The sequence below is a fragment of the Sphaerodactylus townsendi genome, linkage group LG11, assembly GCF_021028975.2.
Source record: "Sphaerodactylus townsendi isolate TG3544 linkage group LG11, MPM_Stown_v2.3, whole genome shotgun sequence".
NCBI classification, from domain to species: domain Eukaryota; kingdom Metazoa; phylum Chordata; class Lepidosauria; order Squamata; family Sphaerodactylidae; genus Sphaerodactylus; species Sphaerodactylus townsendi.
This window is the reverse complement of record NC_059435.1, coordinates 29,363,294-29,388,638: the sequence shown is the minus strand read 5'-3', so window position 1 is coordinate 29,388,638 and position 25,345 is coordinate 29,363,294. Positions and strand designations below refer to the sequence as shown.

Sequence of the window (25,345 nt, the reverse complement as noted above, 5' to 3'; positions counted from 1 at the left end):
GCTATGCAAAGGTGTGGTTGATACTACTGTATTGCGGGTGGGGTTTTTCAGTCCAGGGAGTGATTCATATTTGCATTCCCTGCAGCAGCAACAGTCTTAGGCCCCTTCCGCACATGCAAAATAATGCGTTTTCAAACCACTTTCACAATTGTTTGCAAGTGGATTTTGCTATTCCGCACAGCTTCAAAGAGCAGTTTGAAAGTGCATTATTCTGCATGTGCGGAATGAGCCTTAGTGAATGCAAACCCTGTGTCTGGGTGCAGTCTATTGTCCATGAACCTAGCATGCCCTTGGCCTTTGAATACTAATGCTTTTGCTCAACCAGGATGATCAATTTAACTTTTTTTTTAAAAAAAATCTTTATGTGCACAATACCTTTATTAATATCCTAAGAAGAAAAACACAATTTTTTAAAAATTAAATTTCTTTAAAGGACTGATGCAAGTGGTCCAATCATTATAGATATTCCAAAAACAATCGTTTTGGATGGCACAGGGGAAGGGGAGTTAATTTTATGAGGCAGCAACTAGCATCACTGTCCTTTCCTGACGTCATCATTCTTTGGCCCCTCCTTGTTTCTTGCCATCCTGGTTTCTACAATACAAAGTGATTGTAGACTCTGCTGTCATACTGAACATGTCTGACCAAAAAAAGCAGGTCGTCCAAAGGGGAGTGGACAGGCTGTTGCTGTCAGAGGGCACTTCTGGAAGGTCTTCCTGTTTTGCACTTTCCGGCTGACAGTTATGATGGGAAAGCCGCCCATTCCTCAAGATGTCAGCTGCTAAGTGAATTCAATGGAGGGCTCGGTGAACTGGAAAACCTCTTCATCGTACAGCTCGTCGGCCAGTTCTTCTTCCCCATCAGCAAAATATGTGGGAAATGGCAGGCTCTTACGGGAGTCTCGGTAAATCCGTAAATCTGAATCACTGACCTAGAAGAGCAGAAGGGGTTGATTAAAACAAAAAGGTTAGCAAAATCGCTAAGCACAAAGTTCCTGTGAATCCAAGGAACCGAGGTCATTTGAATTTGAATATTTTTTGCTTCAGTTTTCAATTTCCTCCTAATCAGCAAAACATTTCATAAGTCCCGGTTTCTTGTTCACTGAACAGTTCACCAGGAGGGCATAGTAATTTCTCTTGCAATACAGAAATACAGTATTGGTAGACAGTAGTCAACATTAGTTTAATATCTGAAGACAACACTGGTTTACTGTCTATCCAAATTCTTTTAAACAAGCTGAACAGTGTGATGATGAAGTTATCAAAAGTTAAGCATGACAACATTTAAGGGTGGTTTGTTCACTGGGGTTTGAATCAGGCATCTTTAAAGACAAGACTAGGGAATAGAATGAAGTGGACATCTTTAAAATATGCAAAGGATGCCCCTTCAGAGGTAAGCACTGCTGGATTTACAGCCAAGTTAAGTGCGCACTGAATTGTGGCCTTAAGTCGCATTTAAAATAAAAGGATGCAGCTGGAGATGCAGTATAGAAGGCAAGAGCCCTCCTGAGCCCTCCGGGGGAGGGCGGTATAAAAATGTAATAAATAAATAAATAAATAAATAAATAAATAAATAAATAAAAGATGGAAGAGGATGACGGAGAAAAGTTTTAACCCTTTCCCATCAGGCTCTTAGTGAAAACTGCCACCTCACACTGTTTCTACCTCTTGTGAGAAACATTTTAAAAAACACTTTTAAAAACTTTGCAAATCCTCCCCACTTTTCTTGAAATGGATCCCCCCAGCCCCTGAGGTGTCTTTTCCTTTTCTTTCCACACGTACTGTTATGAGAGAAGGGCCCCATGCTGGCTCCTTCACTCTTTGGGTCCCTAACTGGCCAATCCTACCTGCCTGCTGCTTTAAAAAGACCCACTCAGAAGATCTGGAATAAGGACCTTGGTGTGGGCACAAATGGACCTTGAAGCACCTGGGCCCTTCACAGCAAGACTCCAGTGTAAGAACTCTTTTCCTTCTTTCCAGACCAATTATGTTGTAACTTCCAAATACCAGGAAGAGAGTAAGCCAGTGGTTCTCAACCTTCCTAATGCCGCAACCCTTTAATACAGTTCCTCATGTTGGGGTGACCCCCAACCCTAACATTTATCCATTTTACAGATGGAGAACACTGATGCAGAGAGTCTTAGGCGACCCCTGTGAAAGGGTCGTTCGACCCCCAAAGGGGTCGCGACCCCCAGGTTGAGAACCGCTGGTCTAAGCAGTGCTCTATCAGTATTTCATATCATCAGGAGCCGGGAAGTAAGCAATGTTTAATGGACTGAACATGTTGTCATTGCCTTTGGTTCTAAATGTCACTTCATCTAATAGAAGTGCCCTTCGGGGGTGGGCGGTTTATAAATTTGATATATAAATAAATAAAAATAAATAATAGTAAACTGCTTCACATCATCAACTCTGACTCTGCTACTGAGAGAATGACATGTGCAATCCTAAGAACACTTTTCTAGGCGTAAACCCCACTGAGTAGTCTTGAGTAGGATGCAGACTTGCTTAGAATGCAAGAAGTGTTCCTGGCTGGGTATAAGGGCGAGTTAACTTTTGGAACTTTTCAGTCTGCTTCTGCCAGACTTCTATGCTCTGGAAGCCTCCTCTGAAAAGGATTATGTGGTAAAGTGGAATCTGGTTAAAGTGACTCATGTGCATCAGATGCAGGGTTTTCCGATATGCTCCTTACATTAAAAGAACCCTGCAAGCTAAGTTACTTTGTCTTAACAACTCAGCGGACCTCTGAGATTTAAAAAAAATGAAAATGTAACCCTACGCACCAGTTAACCCCTGAGGAAAAGCAACCTTGGCTCGCCCCAGGGCTTCCTGTCAAATTAGGCTACAGCAGCCAGAGGAACTCCATAACAAAGCACAGCATTTCTAAAGGTGTCTTTCCAATTTGAGGGGCTCAGGTGGAACTTCTGTGACTTCAGGCAGATGAGACATCTTGCCCACAGTGGCAATGATAAGAATGAAAGGAAACAGAGCCACAGGGCAGGTGAAAGAGGACACATGAGTGCGCTTGATGGTTTTATTATGCTCAGTCTAGCTTCAGGAGCCCAGCCAGGAGTCAAAGGCACGGACTAAATTAAAACTGTTCATCTGCATTACCCAGGATGTATTCTAAGCCGGAACCCTTGAATTTATAACTCAGAACACTGCTTTTTTGGCAATGAGCATTCGCTGCTTGATATCTCCAAGCTCCGCTCTGCCGTAGGCCCCGTAACATGAGCTTACAAGTCCTTTAGGGAACAAAGAACTAACATACTGCGAATTTTACTTCCTTAAAAAAAAGTCACTAAGGCAAGCATATCTTTCCTTTTTAAAGTGAGCAACCTGCTTTTCCTGCTGAACAGAAAAGAGTTTAAGTGCCTCAGTTGCACGAGCTGAGCACAAAACACTGAACTGATTAAGCCAGAGATACATGAATGCTCAATTATAAGAGTTGGCATGTTTAGGATTTCAGAAAGAACTTAAAATCATTAATTTAAACCATTTCAAGTCTACAGGGGAAAATGTGTTCTATAAATGTACATCTGCCAAAATGCACAGTGGCTTAATGGTTGCCGAGCAACGAACTAAGTGGGTATCAATGCCCCGGAGCTGTGCTTTTTATGCACTTGAGACCTCAGAAACAAAACATTCCCACAAACTTCTGTCTTCACTATTTTAGTTGTGCGAATCAAGATTTGCGTACCTGACTTGCAACAAACTAAACTTCAACAACAAAATAAATCCATAGAAAAGGTCCAGCGCATTTGCACCTGGGAAATCCACACACTATTTCTGCAGTTAAACACATCAATAAATCAATGCTAGGTAAGAATGATGAACGCAAAACTGAGTAGATAATCCAGCAATTTTCGAGACACAATTCAAGATAACTGGGTTTAGGCACTGTGAGTATCAAACAGCCTGGCCCAGCGGAATTTGGGAATAACTTTTCTCATTTGATCCTCACCTGTAGGAAATGAAATTGGAGACTGCAGTAGGACATATTCTGTAGGGGCCACCCCCATTACTTCCCCCTTAGACAGATCCTTTGACCCATGAAGATGTTTTTATTTCTGCAAGCTTTCAGATAAGATTTAACTGTGATAGATGCTATTATTTATCAACTGTTGTTTCATGCTATAGGTATTTTAAATGTGTTTTGCATTGTCCAGTGCCTTTTTATATTTTCTATTTTTACCCTAAGGCCGTTTCTGCACAGCCAGCTGAGCGGGGATGCATTGGCATAATTTATGGCGATGCATCCCCCCGGGACCGTTCGCATGGACGGTCCCGTTGGCTGTGCAGCCGGCGACACAGCCTTCGCACAGGCCTCGCTGCTCCCAAACGGCTCTTACCTTCTGCGCTGGCTTCTGTTGTGCTGTTGAGGCCAGGGGATACACCCCCATGTTGGAGGCCAGGAGGCACGTCCCCGGGCCTCCACAAAGTGACAGAAGGTGGCAGAAGGTAAGAGCCATTTGGGAAGGCCACGGGAAAAACGCCTGCTTCCACCTGGTGCCATTCACTCGGCACGGAATGGAAGTCAGCTTTTTCCAAAAAACTCGCACCCCCAAGCGAAGTTCAAAAACGCCTTTTTGGGGGGAGAGAGCGCTGCTGCATCGATTTGGCAGCAGCGCCTGTGCGAAGGCATCCCCCCCCAAAAGGTGTTTTACTGGGCTGAAATAGTTGATTTTGGCCCATGTGGAAACAGCCTAAATGGGTAGTCTCCTTGATAACTGGGAAAATTAGCTTGAAGACTGAAAGAGAGTGTGAGAGGGGATAACCAAGACTGAAGGACCAGCGTTTACAGAGACTGTTTGAGTGGAACTCTCTAAATAAACAAAGCTGATGTTCAACTGAAACAGAAACATCATTGAAGAGATGCATACATAAATGCATACAAGAACTAACTAAGGTAAATAAGGAAGAGCTGGAATAGCTTTTAGGAGATGGGGTGATATTGACCAGTCCTGAAGATGTCTATGAAAGTAGAGTTGAAAAGAGAAACAACCCTTGTTTCTGTACACGAGGAGAATAGAGTGGGGTGTATGATGGACACACCTAATGGAGCCAAATAACCTGTTTTTATTGCCTAAAATGGGTCCTAAGTCAGTATGGTCTGACAACCCCACCCCCTCCATTAAAAAAAGAATTGATTGCTTTTCTGGAGTTTTGACAAAAGGATAGAAGAGGCTAGATGGTTTGTTAACCATTTGGCTTATATGGTGTGGTCTGAAGAGAATGTCTGCTCTGAGCCAGTCTTAGAGACCCCCTTGTTTCCAAGAAGTCTTAACAGGGTGGAGGTGTTCGACTTCTAAGACATACAGTTGAGGACTTTGTGGGTGCTCTGCAAAGCACACTGGCCACCCGACGGAGCTTCCCCTCTGTTTTACCCCCTGCCCCCATGTGCTTCTGAGGACAGTTATGGGTTTACTAGAAAAAGGAGAGATGACAATGGGATTTTAGCACGCCATCTATTTGTTGATTGTTGATAGGTTTTAAATTATATGCTGGGATTTTATATGTTGTATTGTTTTTAATTGTTGGTGTCAGCTGCCCCGAGCCTAAAATCTTAGGCACACGGCACAAACACATTCTCAAACAGCTCAAAACTTACCTTTAGCAAACAGTTTTTGTGACCTGGAACAGCACCATGAACATATAAGATGTTGTGCTTCACATTGATCCGCCAGACCTATAAAATTAAAGTGTGTGAACAGAAACCCAAACATTAGATTCAGGTTTTGTAGGCTGCTCAAATTACCAACTGTAACTCCCGAAAAGCAGTGAAGGAGACACTATTTGGTGGGAAAGTCAAATAGGTGGGAGACTGAGGTATGACTCCAAAAGAAAATCAGGTTATGGAGTAACAAAAAATATATAGCAAATTGTTCTTCAGTGGGTCTGCAGTGGGTGTCAGAAACATCTTGCACAGTTGGACACAGGGAGAATTCTCACTCCTACCATGGAATGCCACTGAAAGAGATATGGCATCTTTCCTGAAGGGCATCAAGAGGTGGCAAAGGACACAGGGTCACGTTGTCAGCACCATTCAGGAGCACAATTACAAAAAGACAGCAAAACGTAGTGCCTTCCTCTCATTCAGAGTACTCCACGACATGAGTGGGATTCTGGCACGGGGTAGTGGTGGTATTGAGGAATCTTACTTTATTAAATATATTTTCCAGTCACTTTGTAACTTCAACAAGTTCTCAAAATAGGTTACAAAATGGAAGAATGGATTATCATCACTATACTTGTTAGGAAAATTCAAAGAAGCCACTACCAGTCTCCTCAGCACCCTAATGGTTTGAAATGGACTGATGTTTGTGATCTATGGAAGGCAATGACATATTTATTTATTTATTTGGATTTTAATATCTTGCTCTTTCCCGGCTTAATGGCCAGGCTTGCAACAACTAACAAGATCGAAAGGATACATCAATATTAATAAAGTCAATATATTTAAAAATATCAACAGTAAAAACATTAAAAGTCTTAGTCTAGATGACATTTATTCAATACTGCAAACAATTTTAAAGTGCTAATAAAGAGTCCTATCGACAGCTAACTAATACCACCTGTTCCATTCCACTTCAAATTTATATTGAACTATATCAGAGCTGCAAAAATTTTACATAAATCCTTATACCTTTAGCCCACGTGTTGTCCTGTACTGGTTTCCCATCTGTCCTGGCATTTTCTTTCCCTTGAAGACGCGTCCGACCTTCTATCTCAAAATAAGAAAGAACTGCTCTTGTAAGGAACATTAAGCAGGACAAGAGAAGTAGCTAAATCAACACTGAGCCAAATGTTGTGTTACAGTTTTGCAACAAAAAACTAATTGATGACACCGAACTCTCCTACAAAAATTCCCTTGAATTCCGAGGGACATTTCTGAGCAAAACTCTCACCAGAGTAAAGCCAAAGGCGAAAATCAACAGCAGCCCATATATGACCTTTCTGTTGTGCCACTATTTGGTGGAATAATCTACCTGAAGAGGTCAGGAAGCCTCCCACAGAGTAGCCATGTTGGTCTGCAGTAGCATAGTCAGAACTAAGTTGGGTACTACCTTAGAGATTAACAGGATTTTCAGAATACAAGTTGCAAGAAGCAAAGATGAAGGGAGCTTTCACTCTTCAAAGCTAATACCCCCCAAATCGAGATGGTCTCTTAGGTACCACTGGGCTCAATTCTACACAATTCTATAGTTTCCAAAATGTGCACAACGAAACTGTTCAGAAAGTCATTTTCACGAAGGAGATGAAGCTGGAATAAGATGGAATTCTGCATGAAAGGTTCTTTTCCAGGGTGGATAAAAATCAATGATTTTGTTTAAAAAAACATGGATTTTTAATTTAAATATTTTTTAAATTTAAATTGGATTTTTAATGAAATGGGTTTTTTGAGGAAAAATCCATCTAAAGGTAGTTTTCCATTTAAGCTACATTTTAGTCCAAACGTTACTTTTCATTTGTTTAATTATGTAGCAATTTTTTTGGGTAAATTAATTCCATTAATGCGTTCACAATGCCATGCTCTTCTAGAGGTAGCTGTAAGATTGTTTGGGGCACTTTTTCTACCTAGGAGATATTATCACAGATGCCTGGTTTTGCATTTCTCAAAACTGTGAACTTGTGACTGCAGAAATAAACACGCTTCTCCTTCAGAGCAAAAAAGGCTTTAAAATAAACATACGGACTTGAGAAAAAGACCTTAGTTCCACTGTTCCTTAGCAAATCTATGTACACAGAATCAACCCCTTAAGTGCTAAGTTTATATATTTGCACAGGGAGCTGTATGTGGAGAGAAGAACGAGCAGTATAAAAAAATAAATGGAAGTGAAACCTTTTGAGCAGAATACGCTACAAGTGTGGGATTTTTCTGTGTATAAGCTTAGATTTATCATATTAGTCTCTCCTTGGAGGACAAAACCTATAACGGCGGCAAATCATAAAAGAGCCCCAGTTCGGGAATATTTTAATGAAGTTCCTCTAGCTGGGGGTAAGGCAGGCACGTGGGCAAAATGCAAACACTGCAACAAAGAAATGCCTGGTGGCCCGAATGAAATGACATCAAGAGAAGTGCCCTGATGAAAAAAAAGAGGCAGGATCTTCAGGTTGGGAAACATTTTGATTTCCTCATATTTCTTAAAGACTGCCTTGAAATATGGTCATACTTGAACAAAAATATATTTGTTATGCTTACTGCATGTTACTATCATTTTGATACTATTGTTGTGAAGAAACAAAAAGGTGGAACAAACAAATATTCCTTTTTGGGGTAGTGCTGAGTGGCAGTGAACACAGTGGGTAATACTAAATAAGCTGAAATGGTATCATCAATAATACAACATCATTAACCTAAGGGATTCTGGAAACGATCCTTCCTCGAGATCACCATCCTACTGTTGTATAGTTTCAGAGTTTGCAGAGCCCATAATAGTGCTTCAGTCACACCAAATATATCACATGTCCATAGCATATCACCTAAAAGAAAGAAACAATCCAACCAACCAGGAACTGCAACAGGTAACATTCACCAATTACCCAAGTTGCCCTAACACGCTGCCCTCTAATGTGCCCTAACCGAAGGCTTTTGCGGGGCAAGACCAAGAATGAAGTCTGCCAACTGCTGCGCTTTGTACAACCTTGAACACATGAAGTTGCCTTATACTGATGTACTGACCAGTAGTATGTCAGTAGCTTTCCAAGGTCCTTCACATCATCTGCTACTTGATCCATTTAAACTAGAGATGCCCAGATTTTAATCTGGGACCTTCCGCATACAAATTTGATGCTCTACCAGCAAGTCACAGCCCCTCCTCGCAATGAGTTCAGTTTTGGCTTGTACGGAATCAACAATGAATGAGCCAAGCCCGTGTTACGAAAGATATTTGCAGTCAATGTGCAAAACATTTCAAATTCCGTCTGTCACAGTGACAAATAGCACAATACTACAGTATCCTGCTGCCTCAGCCACCTTACCTAAAATTGCTCTTTGGGTTTCTGCTCTAGCTTGCAGCAGGGTATGAAACTGGCAGGATCCAGATTTAATTCCAATAATACTTAGAGAGTTACTTAAAACTGCTCCTGTGTTTACCTATTTAGCAAGCTGCCATGTAACCAGAAAAAAGGCTTAAAAAACCCAAACTAAAAAAGCCCCAGGATTTAAACAAGAGCTGGATAGTTTAATGGAGTCAAGATAAGGATATAAAGTCTCTCAAACATCAAAAGTGAGAGGGTCAGGTGCCTCTTGGGGACCCATAACTGTGGGGCTGCCACTGAAAAGGTTCTCTCTCATGTACCCACCAAATGAACTTCTTTGACAAATGAGATAGACAGGAGGGCCTCTTCCTGTGATCTCAATTCCAGGGGAAGAATTGAAGGAAAGAGAGTCCTTCTGACACACTGGTCCCAAACCACATAGGGCTTTCAAAGTCAAAACCAACACCTTGAATTGGGCTCAGGACCCTATTGGTAGCCACTGTAATGGTCCCAACAGCTGGCCCTGACCAGCAGTCTAGCCGCAGTTTGGCACTACTTTATGTCTAAGACCCACTTGAAACACATCATTTTGTAAATTAAGACACTTGATCTAGACTGAGCAGATATAACCAACTAACATATTTGATCACGTAGCCTTATTAGACCTGCAAAAGTGACACCCAGCAACACTTACACTGTTGGAAATTGCTCCAGGTCGCCTGTGTGTTTTGGTCTGGCCATGGGTGGCAGGCTGGCCTTTAAATCCCCATCTTTTCATGACTCCTTGAAAACCTTTACCAATTCTGAAAGTAAGCAAAGCCAAACTGAATCAGTTTTGAAGTATAAATCTCTAAACAAAAAAGACATTTTTGCAGCTATCCTGAACAGGATGCTAATTCAGCATACAGTCTCTTCTTTGTCACAGACTACACAAACCACATTAAAGACACATAAACCTTCTATGTTGTTGCACCTTCCTTGTGAAATGCCTTGTCTAGTGAGATCGACATCCAAGACCTCTACGCATCTTTTTTCCCTTTTGGCAAGGTATTTGGGGTAGACTAGGAAGAGACACACATATTTTGAATAGCGTCAGGGGAAGATTTTTTTTTGGGGGGGGGCCTACACTTCTTTAGAACGAACATAGAAATCAGTACATGGTTCTGACAATTAGCTATTAATCATCAAATTAATAGCTATTAACCATTAACCATCAAGTTCTTCACCCTTCGTTTCATATCATGTATATTATAAATCGCTAAATTTTAAGAGTCTTCACTGAGTTAGGGAAAGAAAAGCCTCTAAAGACAGTGGCTGCAACCAATATGATCCAGCGTGGCAAATATTAAAATGCCTCGTTAACTACCAATTTTGCTGGCATGCCAAAACTCACAATGCTTATGCAGATAAAAGGCATTTGATTCCATCAATTTTTCCTTTCAACAGATTCTGTTGAACATTTTGATAGGTCACTACGAGATGTTGAGCAGCTAGCTGAAACTAGAAGCAAGGTGTTTCCATATCAAACATGGAACAATGAACACAGGGTAGAGAGCAGGGCATCACGAATGCTTTAGCAACAAAGCAGAATCTGTGGGGATGGAGGAGGGAGACCCTCCATCCACAATTCATGTTCTGATGGAACCAAACCTCAAAGAAAATAGCTCTGTCAACTTTAATCAAGCAGCATAATCCCAGGTGTCAGAGGACTAAGCGGCCACTTCAACATTTCATCTAGATGGCCCTTTTTTAAAAAAGCGAATTATCCACATAGCCTGGAATAGTGCTTTTCAGAGGATAAAAATCGAAAAGCAATTTCTTCGCAACAAATTGTACATATATAAGAGGCATCACTCTGGGAACAATCTCTTCTCCTGTTTCTGTTTCCAAGTTTCGCGAGCCCCAAGTATACTGCACGACAAAAACATTTCCTGCATTTAATGGACTACAGATTGTAGCTTACGACTGCCGTACATAAACCCGGCGACTCCTGTAAACACATGTGAATGCCATCAATTCTCAGTCAGATGCAAGGCACTTTCAGACCTTCCATGCACTAAGTGTTGGGACTTCCCAGGCTTTACCATCCCTGCTCCCCTTACAGTATACCCACAAGTGCCCAGCAAGATTTCAAGTCTGAAGATTCTGGTCTTCCACTCACCACTGTGAAAAAAAGGAATGCCAGATTTGAATCATCCTGTAATTACTGAACATAGACCCCCCCCCCCTTACTAGTAACACAGAACCTGAAATCCATTCTAGAAGAAGAAGAACAAGGAGGAGGCGGAAGAGGAGGAGTTTGGATTTATATCCCACCTTTCTCTCCTGTAAGGAGACTCAAGGTGGCTTACAGGCTCCTTTCCCTTCCTCTCCCCACAACAGACACCTTGTGAGGTGGGGCTGAGAGAGTTCCGAAGAACTGTGACTAGCCCAAGGTCACCCAGCAGGCATGTAGGAGTGTGGAAACACATCTGGTTCACTAGATAAGCCTCTGCCATTCAGGTGGAGGAGTGGGGAATCAAACCTGGTTCTCCAAATTAGAATCCACCTGCTCTTAACCACTACACCATGCTGTAGTGGTTAGTCACAAGAACTGTGACTAGCCCAAGGTCACCCAGCAGGAATGTAGGAGTGCGGAAACACATCTGGTTCACCAGATAAGCCTCAGCCACCATGCTGGCATGAGGTATTCTAGGAGGGAAGTTAAATGAACACACACTGGGCCTTGAAAGATATTCTGCCTCAAGCTACCTTTGCAAACTCAAATATAGGTATAAAAAAAACTTTTTCATCTATAGTGGTCAAGCTAGGGAATTGTAGGATTTCTTTAACTTAAAGGTCATAATGTTACCTACAGGAAAATCAGAGCATAAAATAAATTAAACTATTAGTAACTGTCTTCTTTGTTACCACAGGGAAGTTGTACAAATATTGCAAAAGTCTATGATGAGACGGGGAAGAAAGAGGATAGAAGAGATCAGGGTAATGGATGGGAAAAAATACAGTTACACAATATAAAGGCATAGTTCTCATTAAGATGGTGCATCCACATCTGAGAAAGACCATGTCAAATTATAGGTGGTGGGCCTGTGTAAAAGTCAACAAGCAAACAAACAATTCCCTGCACTTGAAAACACCTTCCACAACCAGAGTCTGGCTAGCACAACTGAAGGAACGTGTGCTTTTAAAACCGAACGATGGCTTTTTTGTTAAGCCACTGGAAGCGCTACTGTGAATCATGAAAACAGAGCGGTGCACAGTTCTTCTCTGCTTGCACTTCCCTCCTTCCCTCAATGCCAGCAAATACCATTCACATGAAGTAAAAAATTATAACAATTTTTTATTTCTAATGGGAGTTCTATTAATATTTAAAGCCTCCAGGCAAAAAATGGCCATTAATGAGTATCCACGTAGAAGTTATCTACCAACATGGTAAAGAAGTGAGAAAGAATTTATTAGCAAAACATCAATAAGCTAAGAAATATTTTCTTTAAAAAAATTTATTAGTATAAAAGAAACAAAACAAGCATACAATTTGAGTGAGAAGGAAAAACATAAACAGGAAAAAACCCCACAATAAAACAATACAGTGAATATATCCTAGGAAGTGATGCTCTTATCTCAATCCATCTTTGGTTAGAATAGGTTAGAAAACAACTTACACTATTTTTATATTAATGTATTGATTTAAGTTATTCTAAAGTACTACATTTTAATAAGATATGGATTCTGTTAATTTTACAATCTTACATAATACCCTCTAAGCTAATTAACCAACTGAAAATATTTAGATAGAGACCACTATAAGCTTTAAAACCAAGATCTCCTTTTTCCACCCTCCCCACCCCTGAATTCCCTCTTTGAACTCCCCCTACAGAATTCCCTATGTATGTTTTATTACTTTGTACTAAGTTTAACCTATGTTTTCCTTTTTAAAGTTTTTTTAATCTTTTTCCTCTAAGAAATATTTAACTAATTAAATGTGTGTATTGTAAGTACCACTCAAGAATGAAGTAAAATAAAAGTTAGAATCGCAATTTTAGAGCCTGTGCATCTGAAAAATGATCGCCTTATGTACCAGAAGAAGAGGAAAAGTGTGGATTTATACTCCTCCTTTCTCTTTTGTAAGGAGTCTCAAAGTGGCTTACAACCCCCTTTTCCTTCATCTCCCCACAACAGACACATATATATCAGGATTGCCCACTTCAACAGATCCTTACCATCCCCATTCATTGAGCCTGTTGACGCTCTAACCAATGAACTACTTCAAGGAAACTCAACAACAGCCTATCGGGACCCCATCTGGACAATGTGATGGATATTGTTGAATCCATCAATGCCTTCCCAGCAGATTTCGACATAATAGACTCAAATAGCAAAAGTTCCTTTGCATTCCTTCCTCCTGAAGAACAAGATGAAATTATACTGAGATCACAAGTACTCCTAGAGAGCCTGGCCTCAAATAAAACTTCAACTGGTTCTCACTCCAAGAACCAAGAGACATCTGAGCATGCCTCTTTCTCTCTATCCCAGGAGATCATGGCCCTGCGGGACTTGCATGGTTTCCGCAACGCCTGCAAGACGGAGCTTTTCCACCAGGCATTTCTATCTAGCCAGTTGGCTTGACCGAATATCAACATTGGCCTCCTGTGGGTGCAGGGGGGGGGGGGGTTCGCCATCTGTGGTTGTTTTTATTGTTTTTACTGGTTGTTGGTTTTATGACTGTATTGGTTTTAATTGTTGGTTTGTTGTTCACTACCCTGAGCCCTGCTGGGAAGGGCGGGATATGAGTGGAATTAATTAATTAATTAATTGAGTGAATGAATGAATGAATGAATGAATGAATGAATGAGAGAGACTGACTGACTGACTGAGACTGCTATGGTATAAAAGCCACTTACGTTTTTGCAGTGACATCCACATGTTGCCCAGGGCGGAAATGAGCAGCATATAGGGGAGTACCTGAAATATGGAACAAAATGACCGGAGATTAAGCCAATGAATGGTTGTGCTGCAAATTAATATTATCACAAAGGTTTTAATACTGTGAATGAAAAGTCATTCAAATCAAGTCCACTGTTGCAAAATTACTTCAAAATAATCTCTTGACTTTTAAACTTGTGTGTTAAATTCAATAAAGTTAAAGGAAGTGCAGCTGCTGACTCAGAGGGAACAAAAAAGACACAAAAGTTGCCGCATAACGTCCTTTCAATGGCATGATGAACAAAGCTGAAATTAAAATTCAAGGGCAGCTGCTGTGAAGCTCTGTGAGCAGCAGCCAGTCAACTTCCAGGACTGCAAAGGCAAAGGACAGTCAAATCTAAAGCCCAAATTGTCTTCCAGCTCATCTCCAGCAATCTTTTCTCCTTCCATTCTTCCTCTCTAGAGAGTCCTTATACATGCACAGATATCATTCTTTTTTGCTTTTAATTGCTGAATATTAAATTTATTAGCACACTTCTGCACATGTCAGATTGCATTAAAAGCCTGAACGTTTTGTCTGCTGAGGGATGATATCATGGACCTACTGTATTTGCCAAATCCACAAAAAGCAATCAGCAGAGAAAAAGAAAGGCCTTAGGAAATGGCACTTGATGGAGAGTTTCTAAAGAGTGAGCTGCTAAGGTTTAACTTCGTCATGAAACTGACTTAGCCAGGCAATTTCTAATTAAAATCTTCATTTTTATGTTGAGTGAGATGGAAAGTCCACACTCTTGTTGGACAAGGAACAGCAGCGTGACAGGTTAAGATTTGGTTCTTAAAGTACAATTTTCAAACTGCAGAGGAAGAAGAGTTTGGATTTATACCCCACCTTTCTCTCCTATAAGGAGACTCAAGCTCCTTTCCCTTCCTCTCCCCACAACAGACACCCTGTGAGGTAGGTGAGGCTGAGAGAGTTCCGAAGAACTGTGACTAGCCCAAGGTCACCCAGCAGGCATGTAGGAGTGTGGAAACACATCTGGTTCACTAGATAAGCCTCTGCCATTCAGGTGGAGGAGTGGGGAATCAAACCTGGTTCTCCAAATTAGAATCCACCTGCTCTTAACCACTACACCATGCTGGCTCTCAGACGCAGACCCACCTTCCTTACACAAAGCTGCCTCACACCAAGCCAGGTCATTGGTCTAGGAAGGTCAGCATTGCCCACTCAGACTGGCAACAGCTCTCTGGGTTTCAGTGAGACTCGGCTTTCACATTACTTGAGCCTTTCAACGGGAGATTCTACGGATTAATCCCATGACCTTCCACTGAGCCATGCCCACACTCCTGTATGAGGATAAATCTTACTACAGAAATCACAGACACTTGTTCTAGTTTTATGCAGTCTCGGTACATAGTTACGATTTGGCAGTTTGTTAAATAACAACAACAAAAAAAAATGACCATCATCGACACAGCAGTCCCTGGTGACAGCAGGGTCATTGAAAAAGAACACGAGAAGGTAACTAGTTACCGCAATTTGAAAATCGAGCTTCAGCATCTATGGCACAAACCAGCTGAGGTCGTCCCAGTGGTAATCGGCACGATGGGCGCCATCGCAAAAACACTAGGGCAGCACTTGAAACATCTTCGAATTGACAAAATTAACATCGGTCAAATTCGGAAGGCAGCTCTGCTGGGATCCGCACAAATACTACGCTGATACATTACAACTTCCTAGGCCTCTGGGTGAGGCTCGAATTGTAATGAAGGCCAACAACCAGCTAAAGATCTGGCAGCTGTGAAATATTTAAAAAAAACCAGAAAAATCCACTTCGCCTCAAAAGAGAAATGGAATTTTAAAAATACAAAACAGCAGACATGTGAAACAACTGCAATTTTACCTTCCCGCGGAAAATGAGTAATCTTCCATTCTGACCTTTTAAATATACCTTTTATATGTTCTCGACTACCATGAGCTAATTGCTGTTTATATTGTATTTATGTTTTTATATATGATGTTTTTATATATGATTTTTTATATTGTGCACCGCCCTGAGCCCTCTGGGGTAGGGCAGTATATTAAATCTAATAATAAACAAACAAACAGAATACTTCTACAACTCTCCACAATGCTGCTGATTTACAGAAGGGAGAACATTATGCAAAATAATATTCAGGAGACTTGACTTTGAAAAGATTACCTGGTTTTATGATAGCATTATCTGACACTTTAAATGTTGTCAATTTCTGTTTTGGTGGAACGCCAGTTTCTCTGTATATCGCCAGTGAAGACGGACCTTTCTAGAAGAAATATCAGCCACAAGGAAAAAAAATCAGTGAAAATTCAATCCATGACATTAAAAGCACCTAAATACATTTTAAATGGCAACAACCCCCCCCCCCCTCCACACTTTGTAGAACAATTAATGTTTTCATCATAAAAGATCTGGTTCAGTTTCCATTCAACCATCTATTTTGTATATGCAAATACAGCATTTAACCATCACTTAAGCCATACCTACACAACAGAGTTCTGTCGCAAGAGTCAACAATTTTAAAATGTCTTTCTTGTACAGAACACTGATTTCCAGCATGGGGCCAGCCAATGGGTTCCCAGGCTAGCAATGTAACATTTCTGGAAACCCTGACGCCGTGGAAATGATTTTTTCCCCAGCTTGGGGGAGAGGGAAAGAGGTGAAATTGTGAAAAAACTTAAATATACTAAATATTTAGTTTCCTATCAAACCTAAACTTATTCACCCAATTTAACATCTTATTTAGTGAATAAAATTTGATTATTTGGCATAGTTACAAAATTTAAAAGTAAAAAATGTCTGTTTTTGATTCTTGACAGAGAGAGAGAGAGAGAGAGAGAGAGAGAGAGCTGCAAACTGCTGCATGCTATGCTACCTTAACTCCAGCAATCCTATCTTTCTCAAACTGAGAGGCCGAAAAAAAAAGTTGAAAGACAAAAAGAAATTCTATAGTAAATAAAATAAACCTTCTTACAATTAACACATACAACTACCTCCATATTTGCATATCAAATTTAATGTTGTAATAGTGAAACCACTAAACTCTTTAATAATGTATTATCACTAAGCATATTAACACATGTGAATTGCTGCAAAAATTATTTACACTTAAAAATATTCCTGAAAGGACACTGTATATGTCTACAGGAATTATCATCATCTAATATTGTGTCTTGGATGCACACCTTAATGTGGTGAAGGGATCTGAGCGTGCTAGTGAAACTGAGAGCAAAGGTATTAGACAGAGCCTAAACTCATAGCAAAGTCACTCAAGGCAGAATGAGCAAAGTTGAGACACCAGACTAAGGTGCATCCACGCCTTTGGAATGGAAACAGCCAAAGGAAGAGTCACCCCATTAACAAATCAGAGTCAGAACTAAAATGGCACAAGATATCTTCATAGATTTTCAATTCAAGACACCAGAGTTTAACCCTGAGTGAAAAGGCACTTTCACTACAAAAAGGATTCATTATTATCTGAACACAGAGAAATTACTTTTTATAAATGGCTCAAAGTGGATTAATTCAGAAAGCGCTCTTGAATTTATTTCCAACATATTAGCTAAAAGGAATGAGAACAGAAAAATGAATTAAGTGGTACAGCCAAATTTTGGCATTTAAATGGATCTCCCTAGAAAGCAATCTATATGACTGACAGTAGCGACACACTTGGGTAAACACCATCTGTCAGGCGGTCAGGGTGGCAGTGGTTCCCTGCCATTCTCCTCTTCCCAGTGAAAATGCCTTCATGAGGTTTTTTAGACAAATTCATCAGACAGCTTTAAGGTTATACGACATCACCTCCACAGTGTGTAGGCTGCTCATTATTTTGTACAGACACTGTGTATAATGACGGAGAACCTTTGCAACTCAGGAGCTGGATACAAGAGTCATACAAATATCAGGAAGATAAATTAAAGTAACCAACAGCTCTCCCGTACTCTTTCTCCCCTCAAGATCAAACCCTTCCCCTAAAAATGAACAGATCAGCACTTCAATAATCCCAAGAATGCTTCATTAGAAGTGAGCTATACAGGAATCAATAGAATTTACTTTGAAGTAATGTTTATGATAGGAAGCTGAATTTTTTACACGGAAGGGTGGGTCCCCCTCCAACAAGTATGTAAATCTTGTCTTGTACGACATTGTAGTATTTAAATCAAGGTAAAACATAGTCTAAGAATGACTGCAAACCAGAGGAGGAAAGAGCTTTTGAGGAGCTCTGTTTGCCTCCAAACATCCAACTCCAGTTGGCCGTCACATATTTTCCAGTGTGGGAAAATAAAATTCATTAAGATGTTTACATAAGATGACCAAAGGTGAGCATCTCAATTTATCGAAAACTGTTTACAGATTCTATTACAGAATGATGCCAATATGTTCTAAGAGCAAATTATGAATATGTTGGTCTCTTGAGCAGCAGTGGCATAGTGGTTAAGAGCAGGTGCATTCTAATCTGGAGGAACCAGGTTTGATTCCCCACTCTGCTGCTTGAGCTGTGGAGGCTTATCTGGGGAATTCAGATTAGCCTGTGCACTCCCACACATGCCAGCTGGGTGACCTGGGGCTAGTCACAGTTCTTCTGAGCTCTCTAAGCCCCACCTACCTCACAGGGTGTTTGTTGTGAGAGGGAAAGGGAAAGGAGTTTGTAAGCCCCTTTGAGTCTCCTTACAGGAGAGAAAGGGGGGGGGGGATATAAATCCAACTCTTCTTCCTCTTCTTGATCCGAAGGAAGAAAAACCCCAAGGGAGGAAGGTACAGAACATCTTTTTTGCCAGCTGCATGAGATCTGAACTCGTTTCTGCTCCTTCTTCATTTTGAGTATACCACACTGTTTGGTTTTGCCTTCCCCCTATTATTTAAACGGCATTTTGTATATTGTATTTCATATTTTGTAAGCAGCTTTGGATTTCCTCTGGGGATGAATGCCAGGATAAAAATACTGAAATAAATGAACTGGTCAAGTCTCTCCTCCGAGATGAGTGAGAAGACAGTTTTGGCCATGGGGAGCAATGTGCCCAGGGGCCAGGAAAGCTTCCTCTCCCACCTGGGCAAAAGACACATACATAAATTGCTGCACATACTTCAAAAGAAAGACAGAGACAAGCCACAAATAACTGGCTCCAGTGTATGGCTGAAATCTGGGCTGATGAGCAGCTGGAGGAAGGTTGCTTATGGCATTAATGCCTTCCCTTCCAGCTCTAAGGCCACGGAGAACAGTAGGATGTAGCTGGAACTGGTGGATGTGGCAAGGAGACATCTGCCAGCTTCCTCTGAATCTCTTCAGAAATCACTTGAATCACCATGTGGAAATACACACATCAGCTATTTCAATCATGGGTGTATGAGCATGTCATGATCCCAGGACTTTCACCCTAACCACTGCACACATTAAGCCATGTAACAAGGGCAGCTCTGTCTATTGTGACTGACCATGATTTCCCTGATCCTCTTGAGCAGAGATAGCGGGGTTGAATTTGTGACTTTCTGCAAGCAAAGCAGATGCTCTGCCACCAAGCCACGGCCCATCTCCAAATGTACAGAATATGAAACATCCATCTTCCAGTTATACTGTCAACTCCGACCAAATTAAGTGTTATTAATCTGACAGTATGTTTGTGTTTTATCTACAGCTGTTGCAAAAGGCAGGTGCCTCTTGCAATCAGTCACGGGTCCCACTCAATAAGGTTGGGACACAGCAGAACACATTTCTGCATCTCCTGCTGCTGAGACAGAAAAGCATCTCCCCGACTTCCAAAATGATATACGGCTAGTTCTACAAGAGGCAGGCAGAGATGGTCTTACAGGATGATAGATTGTGCTGAAGTATGAGATTGGTCAAACTTGGTTAACTCTTATCCACTCTGCTTGAGATCCCATGCCTATTACTTGAAAACTTCTACAATTCAAGTTTCAGTTACAGGTGTTTAAAAAGTAATTATTTTTTTTCAAGATATTGCTGGAGAAAGTTTTATAGTATCATCAATTTTAAGGAAGACATGAGCTACCTATACACAACATTTAGTTCATTTTTCATCCTGAAACTTTCCATCTGAAGAGAACTTATCTCCATACATGGCAGAGTTAAAAATGAGTAATGAAGGTAAATAAATCTCCATGTTGATTACATTAGAGAATTGCTTTGAAAAGCACAACAGCTGTCTTCTTCTTTTTTTAAGATAAGAACTTCCTTAAGATTAACAGGAAATAGGGTACATTAACTCTTTGGTAAAACCATCACCCCACATTTCAGATTATATAATTGTTTCCTTTGACAGAGACACCCATTGGCACATACTATGCTTTGCAGCAGTGAAACCACATTGCAGCTACCCTTTGATACTCATTTTCTTCCATGAGCTAGCAATTACTGGGGATGGGGCTTTAACTCAATGGCAAGTAACATTTATATCACTTTTCCACCAAAGAATTAGGAAAGTATACCCTGACCGAAGAACGGTACACTCCTTCTATCTGGGATGGTCGTCCTCTTCCACCGAGCGCGCAGCTTCGGGAGGGACGCACATGGAGCGGTGAGGGAGGTAGGGGACACCCGCCTAGCCAGCCAGATCAGCTGAATCAACCCTGGCGATCAATGGGGTGACAGATGTCGCAGCCAGATCGCCCTCACATCCGAATTAGGAAAGTAAATTTCTTCACAACTTGGCCTACAACTGAAGTTACTCAATGAGTTTTATGGCTGAGCTGCGATTCAAACCAAGATATTCCCAATCCATGCAGACATTCTACTTATTACACTGCATGACACCTCAATGAATATGGCAGAACAGAAGGGAATTTACCAGTACATCTTCCATGGTGTCTTTACAGACAAGCCTGGAATGCTACAAATTACCAAAAAGCTGTTTTGTTTTAAAAATACGATATGGGGCCTCAGATGCCCACCACTTCACTGTCCTGCCTCGCACAACTTTTAACAGAGACCACACCTACAGACAATCAACAGGTCAATTTCCCCCCTCGAGTCCACTGCTTCCTGCAAAAAAACTCCCCTTGCCACACATCCAACCACTTTAAAAAGTACAGCAGCAGAGCCTGGAAGTGCGACTCAGCTTCTTGCCAGAAAGCAAAAGGCAGGAGATTCTCTTTTCCTATAATACACAAAACAGTTTCAGCTGCACACGCTTTTGAGCTACTTTATATAAAAACAGCAGAGGAACTGTTGAAAAGAAAATGAACTCATGGTAACTCCAAACACACACATATAAAAAACCCCCAAGATTTTAAATACAGAGTAGCACCTCACTTAATCCTCACCACACTTGAAACATTTAAATTGAGATTCTTAATGAAAATTTGGGTCAGAAGAGCATTAGACTTACATGAAATGGAGACACATTTTTTCCTCCCACAAGTAGATAAGAGTGTTTTCCATCAACTTCTTCTTTTGGAACGTGCTTTATAACATGGCAGTCTTGAACCTTCAAAAGATAACTCAAGGTGGTAAAGGTCTCAAAGCTCAGAGTGATTTATCAACTATTACTAAATGCCACTGAATAATATAACTTCATGTTGTTGTGCTGTAGCCTTTCAACCACTTGAGAAATTATTACTTCAATAGTGTATATCTAAGATGGATTCTAATACATTCATGGAATGCTAATGATAAATCTTATGATACTATTGGTTCTTGCAGTTCAAGGGAGGATTGTTAACAAATCAAAATCAAAAACAAACAAATTGTTAACAAATCAAAAGCAGGTTCTGACTGTCTTGTAAGGGAGTTCCTAATTGGATCAAGGTTTCATGGACTGGCCCTTACAAATAGTAACAGGTCTGACAAACAACGAAATGCCTAGAAGTGACAGAAAAGTGTCTATAAAACAGAAGAGAGCTTTTTGTCAAGTGGTTTGTGTGTCACAAATGACTAATGCAGGTTCATGATGGTAGGCAGACTTGTAGTCATTTTTATGAACAAGTAATATTACATACTTATTTACTATTTGTTATCTGATGAAGTGAGCTAATGAAAGCTTGTGCTGGAATCAATTCTAAGCTGCCACCAGACATCAATTTTGCTGCATTCATTTTCTGTTTCACTGGCAGACATACCATAAGTACAAAATCAAGATGCTGTATTGGCAACAACACAAGAAGTCTAGACCAAGCTGGAGGAAATCCAATGCTATTTTAGTTACTACTAGAATGGAAATGAATTTCTCTTGCCTTCAAAGAGACACACAACTTTCCTGAATCATCTTGTCTGTATTCTTAAAAAAAGGAAAAGGCTTAAAAATACAAAAGTAAGACATATCTAGGCTGGCATCCAGAAAGCAAGATACTGATGCTACCAAACACTGTGCAAGTTCTTGAATCAACTTAATGGATTCCAACAGAAGATATTATACAGGTTTTTTTCCATTGAAGGGCATGATTTTAATTAAAATATATGATTTCATTAAAATATATGACTGGATTGTTGTACCTGAAGCAATGTGACAGAAAGTCTTTCACCATTCTTGGTCCACAATGGCATCATTCCCAACTTTAATGCAACCACACCAACTCTCTTGGACCCTGTGGATAAAAACGAAAGAAAGACACCATGGTTTCCCATACACCCTCAAATGAGGATCAAGGAGAACACTATTTAAATTCCCCAAATATTTTCCCCCTTTGGGTTTGCTTGTATTTTAATTTTGCGATCCCAGAACAGATGAAGTTTTTAATTTGTGTTTTCTAAGGTCTGAAATTGGAGAATTTTTAAAAAGTGGTTTTCAAATGGCCATATTTTAATTATTTTGTGGGCTAATTATTTCTGTGAATGAACCTGCAACACACATAAGGCAACTATTACTTACGGAAAAAGGCACCTGACAAAACACTTTTAATAAGGGACAGAACAGGTAAATCATGAAGATCATATAGAGTAATGCAAGAGGTCAAAGGGATTTTTAAAAAATGAGGTTAATTAATGCTTTGCAAACAACGGCTGACTCTCCTGAGCTACTGCCCTGTGGCCAAAAGTGTGCCTCTGGTCATTTTATATACAAACCTGGTTCCCACTGGTGCAATGGCCAGGGCTCATCCTTCAGTGGACACATTTTATTAGTTGTTTGAGCTTTGAATTCTTCTTGTGTTAACTTCTTCAGGAACTTGGCATTCTCTTCTGTAAGGTGCTCATTCCACCATGTGACATTGTTGACAATATGCCTGGCTATCACACACCACAAATCCCTTCCAAACAGAAGACAAAAATGTTTCAGTACACGGGATACAGTACATTACAACACCACCAGCACTCAGCATTCACTTCTGCTATCCTGACCGTTATCTTTAAAACATCATCGCCAATACTAATAAAGTTGGGTCACAGTTCATAATGTACAGCTGCCCAAGGTCCCTTAAAATTAGCTCCTGAACACTACCAAGAAAGATAAATGGGAAAAGCAGAAATCTGATGATTGTTTTATCAGTAGACGATTTAATCTGAGCCCTCTGGGGGAGGGCGGTTTATAAATACAATAAATAATAATAATAATAATAATAATAATAATAATAATAATAATAATAATAATAATAATAATAATAATCTTTTTGTTTTCCCTGACACATTTTTCATGTCTTTTCCTTTTAGTTTAGTGATATAGGGATGAGCAAGGGATAGAGAAGGCAGCACACATATCCCAAAACTGCCTTATACAGAATAAGACTGTCAGGGACAGTAATATTCAGTCAGACTGGCAGTCTGAGGTCTTAGGTAGAGAGTTTTCACACGATATACTACTTGATTTTGTTTTTCATTGGAGTTGCAGGGGATTAAACCTGGGACTTTATGCATGCCATGTCCATGCTGTACCACTGAGCCACCACTCCTCCCTGAAGATTGTGCATAAGTGTAACGGAGATAGTTTCCACACAGCCCAAATATAACGGACTGAACAAAAAGATTAAATATTAAAGTGCTGGGTGGGGGAAAAAGGCATAGACACACAGTCAATAAACTGCCATTGTTCAAAGTCAATCGGGGGCAAGGGGGGGAGGAGACCTAGGAAACCTAAAGCGCAGCCTCGACCCGCTTCCAGCAGTCCCAATGAGTCCCCAATGCAAATAAAAGAAAATGTTCAACAAATGCAAAGTATCCCCCTGGAAAATTCATGCTGTAACAGGGGAATCGCCCCCTTGAACTGCTGCATTTCTCGCTGCAGGGGCAATGGCGGGAGGGGAAGGCTCCCTTAACCATCATGGACTGATGCGGGGGGGGGGAATTGCCCACGTGCACCCACCTATTCACAATTCCGGCCTCGGCTGCCACGAGAACCGAGCCTCGGCGTCCTCCAGCCAGCAGCCGCGTTCCCAGCCGGCTCAGAAACCCCATGCCCGGCATGACCCCGCGAAGGCGCCCTTCGCCAGACCCGGAGCTACGCGCTACGGAATGCGGTGCGCCAGGAACAACTTCCCCCGCCGCTCGCATCAATGAGTTCCGGAAACATTAGTTCCTGCGAGCATCTTCTGCAAGGAAGGCACGAGCGAGGAGAGCGACCTCTACTGATCAGAAGTCGTTGTTGCAGAACGCGCTATGGTGCTCTTGAGGACTCAGCGCCACGGAACCAGGGCGAGACTGGGTCAGGACACGCCTCACCCATCTCTCATGAGTGCAATACCGAAGGGCAGATAAGAAAATTCCTGCCTATACACACATATTACTGTTTTAATATTCCAGTATAAAATGGACTGATGTATTTATAGACTTTATATTGTGTATATTATGTATAACTGATGTGTTTGTTCCTGGTTAGTGCATTAGTGTGTAACTACACATAGTTAAATCCATTGTGTTCCTGAATAAACAAGGGCAAGCAATGCAATGTAAAAAAGTTGAAGAAGCGTAGTATTTATCACCATTATATTGTATATATTATTTATACCTGATGTGTTTATACCTAGTTGGTGCTTTAGTGTGTAACTATGCCGGTTTAAATCCATAGTGTTCCTGAATAGTCAAGGGCAAGCAACAAAATATAGAAAGCTAAAGAATTGTACAGATTCCTCAAAATGGGGAAAGAAATGACCAGCAAACTTGTACTTGGACTCTGACTTTTCAGGACTTTGATGTATATCCTTTGGACTTTGATTTATTTTGTATTACGCTTTTGTGACATTTAGTATTTGTTTCCAGCTTGGTCTTTCTGGTGGACTCTCATGTGTGATATAGCTCTTTTAGCTGTGTTTGTGGGATTGGGACTTTCCATGCAGTTTCTCGCTTCATAATATTAAATCTCTATAGTATCTTCATGATTTGCTTCATGATTTGTTTGTGGTTTAGTGCTTGGGTGTTTTGACATTTTTTTTATTTTGTCAGTACTTTACCCCTGTCTGTTCTTTGCCTGTACATACATGTATATTGTTGTATTTTATCAGTTAGACTAGGGACCGCAGACCTGT

At 40.7% G+C, this 25,345-nt stretch overlaps 1 protein-coding gene across 1 annotated transcript; it reads right to left on the bottom strand.

The window, feature by feature from the left end:
* Window positions 1-359: 359 nt before the first annotated feature.
* MRPL3 (mitochondrial ribosomal protein L3) lies at window positions 360-24,354 on the bottom strand. The gene is made up of 10 exons (XM_048511611.1): window positions 24,187-24,354; window positions 22,956-23,137; window positions 22,386-22,477; window positions 21,283-21,381; window positions 16,106-16,205; window positions 13,883-13,943; window positions 9,676-9,784; window positions 6,646-6,723; window positions 5,611-5,688; window positions 360-931 (listed from the first exon to the last, which is right to left on the bottom strand). Exons 1-10 carry the CDS (start codon window positions 24,285-24,287, stop codon window positions 782-784), a joined length of 1,050 nt encoding a protein of 349 aa, XP_048367568.1. The 5' UTR covers window positions 24,288-24,354; the 3' UTR covers window positions 360-781.
* Between the last annotated feature and the right edge of the window lie 991 nt (window positions 24,355-25,345).

Bases quoted from the DNA above. Each gene is read 5' to 3' on its own strand.
- MRPL3 (XM_048511611.1), bottom strand. From the start codon at position 24,287: ATGCCGGGCATGGGGTTTCTGAGCCGGCTGGGAACGCGGCTGCTGGCT. The intron at 16,206-21,282 runs GTAAGTCTAATG...TATTTCTTCTAG, and splicing joins AAAATGTGTCTCCATTTCAT to AAAGGTCCGTCTTCACTGGC. The intron at 13,944-16,105 runs GTAATCTTTTCA...TCCATATTTCAG, and splicing joins TAATGCTATCATAAAACCAG to GTACTCCCCTATATGCTGCT.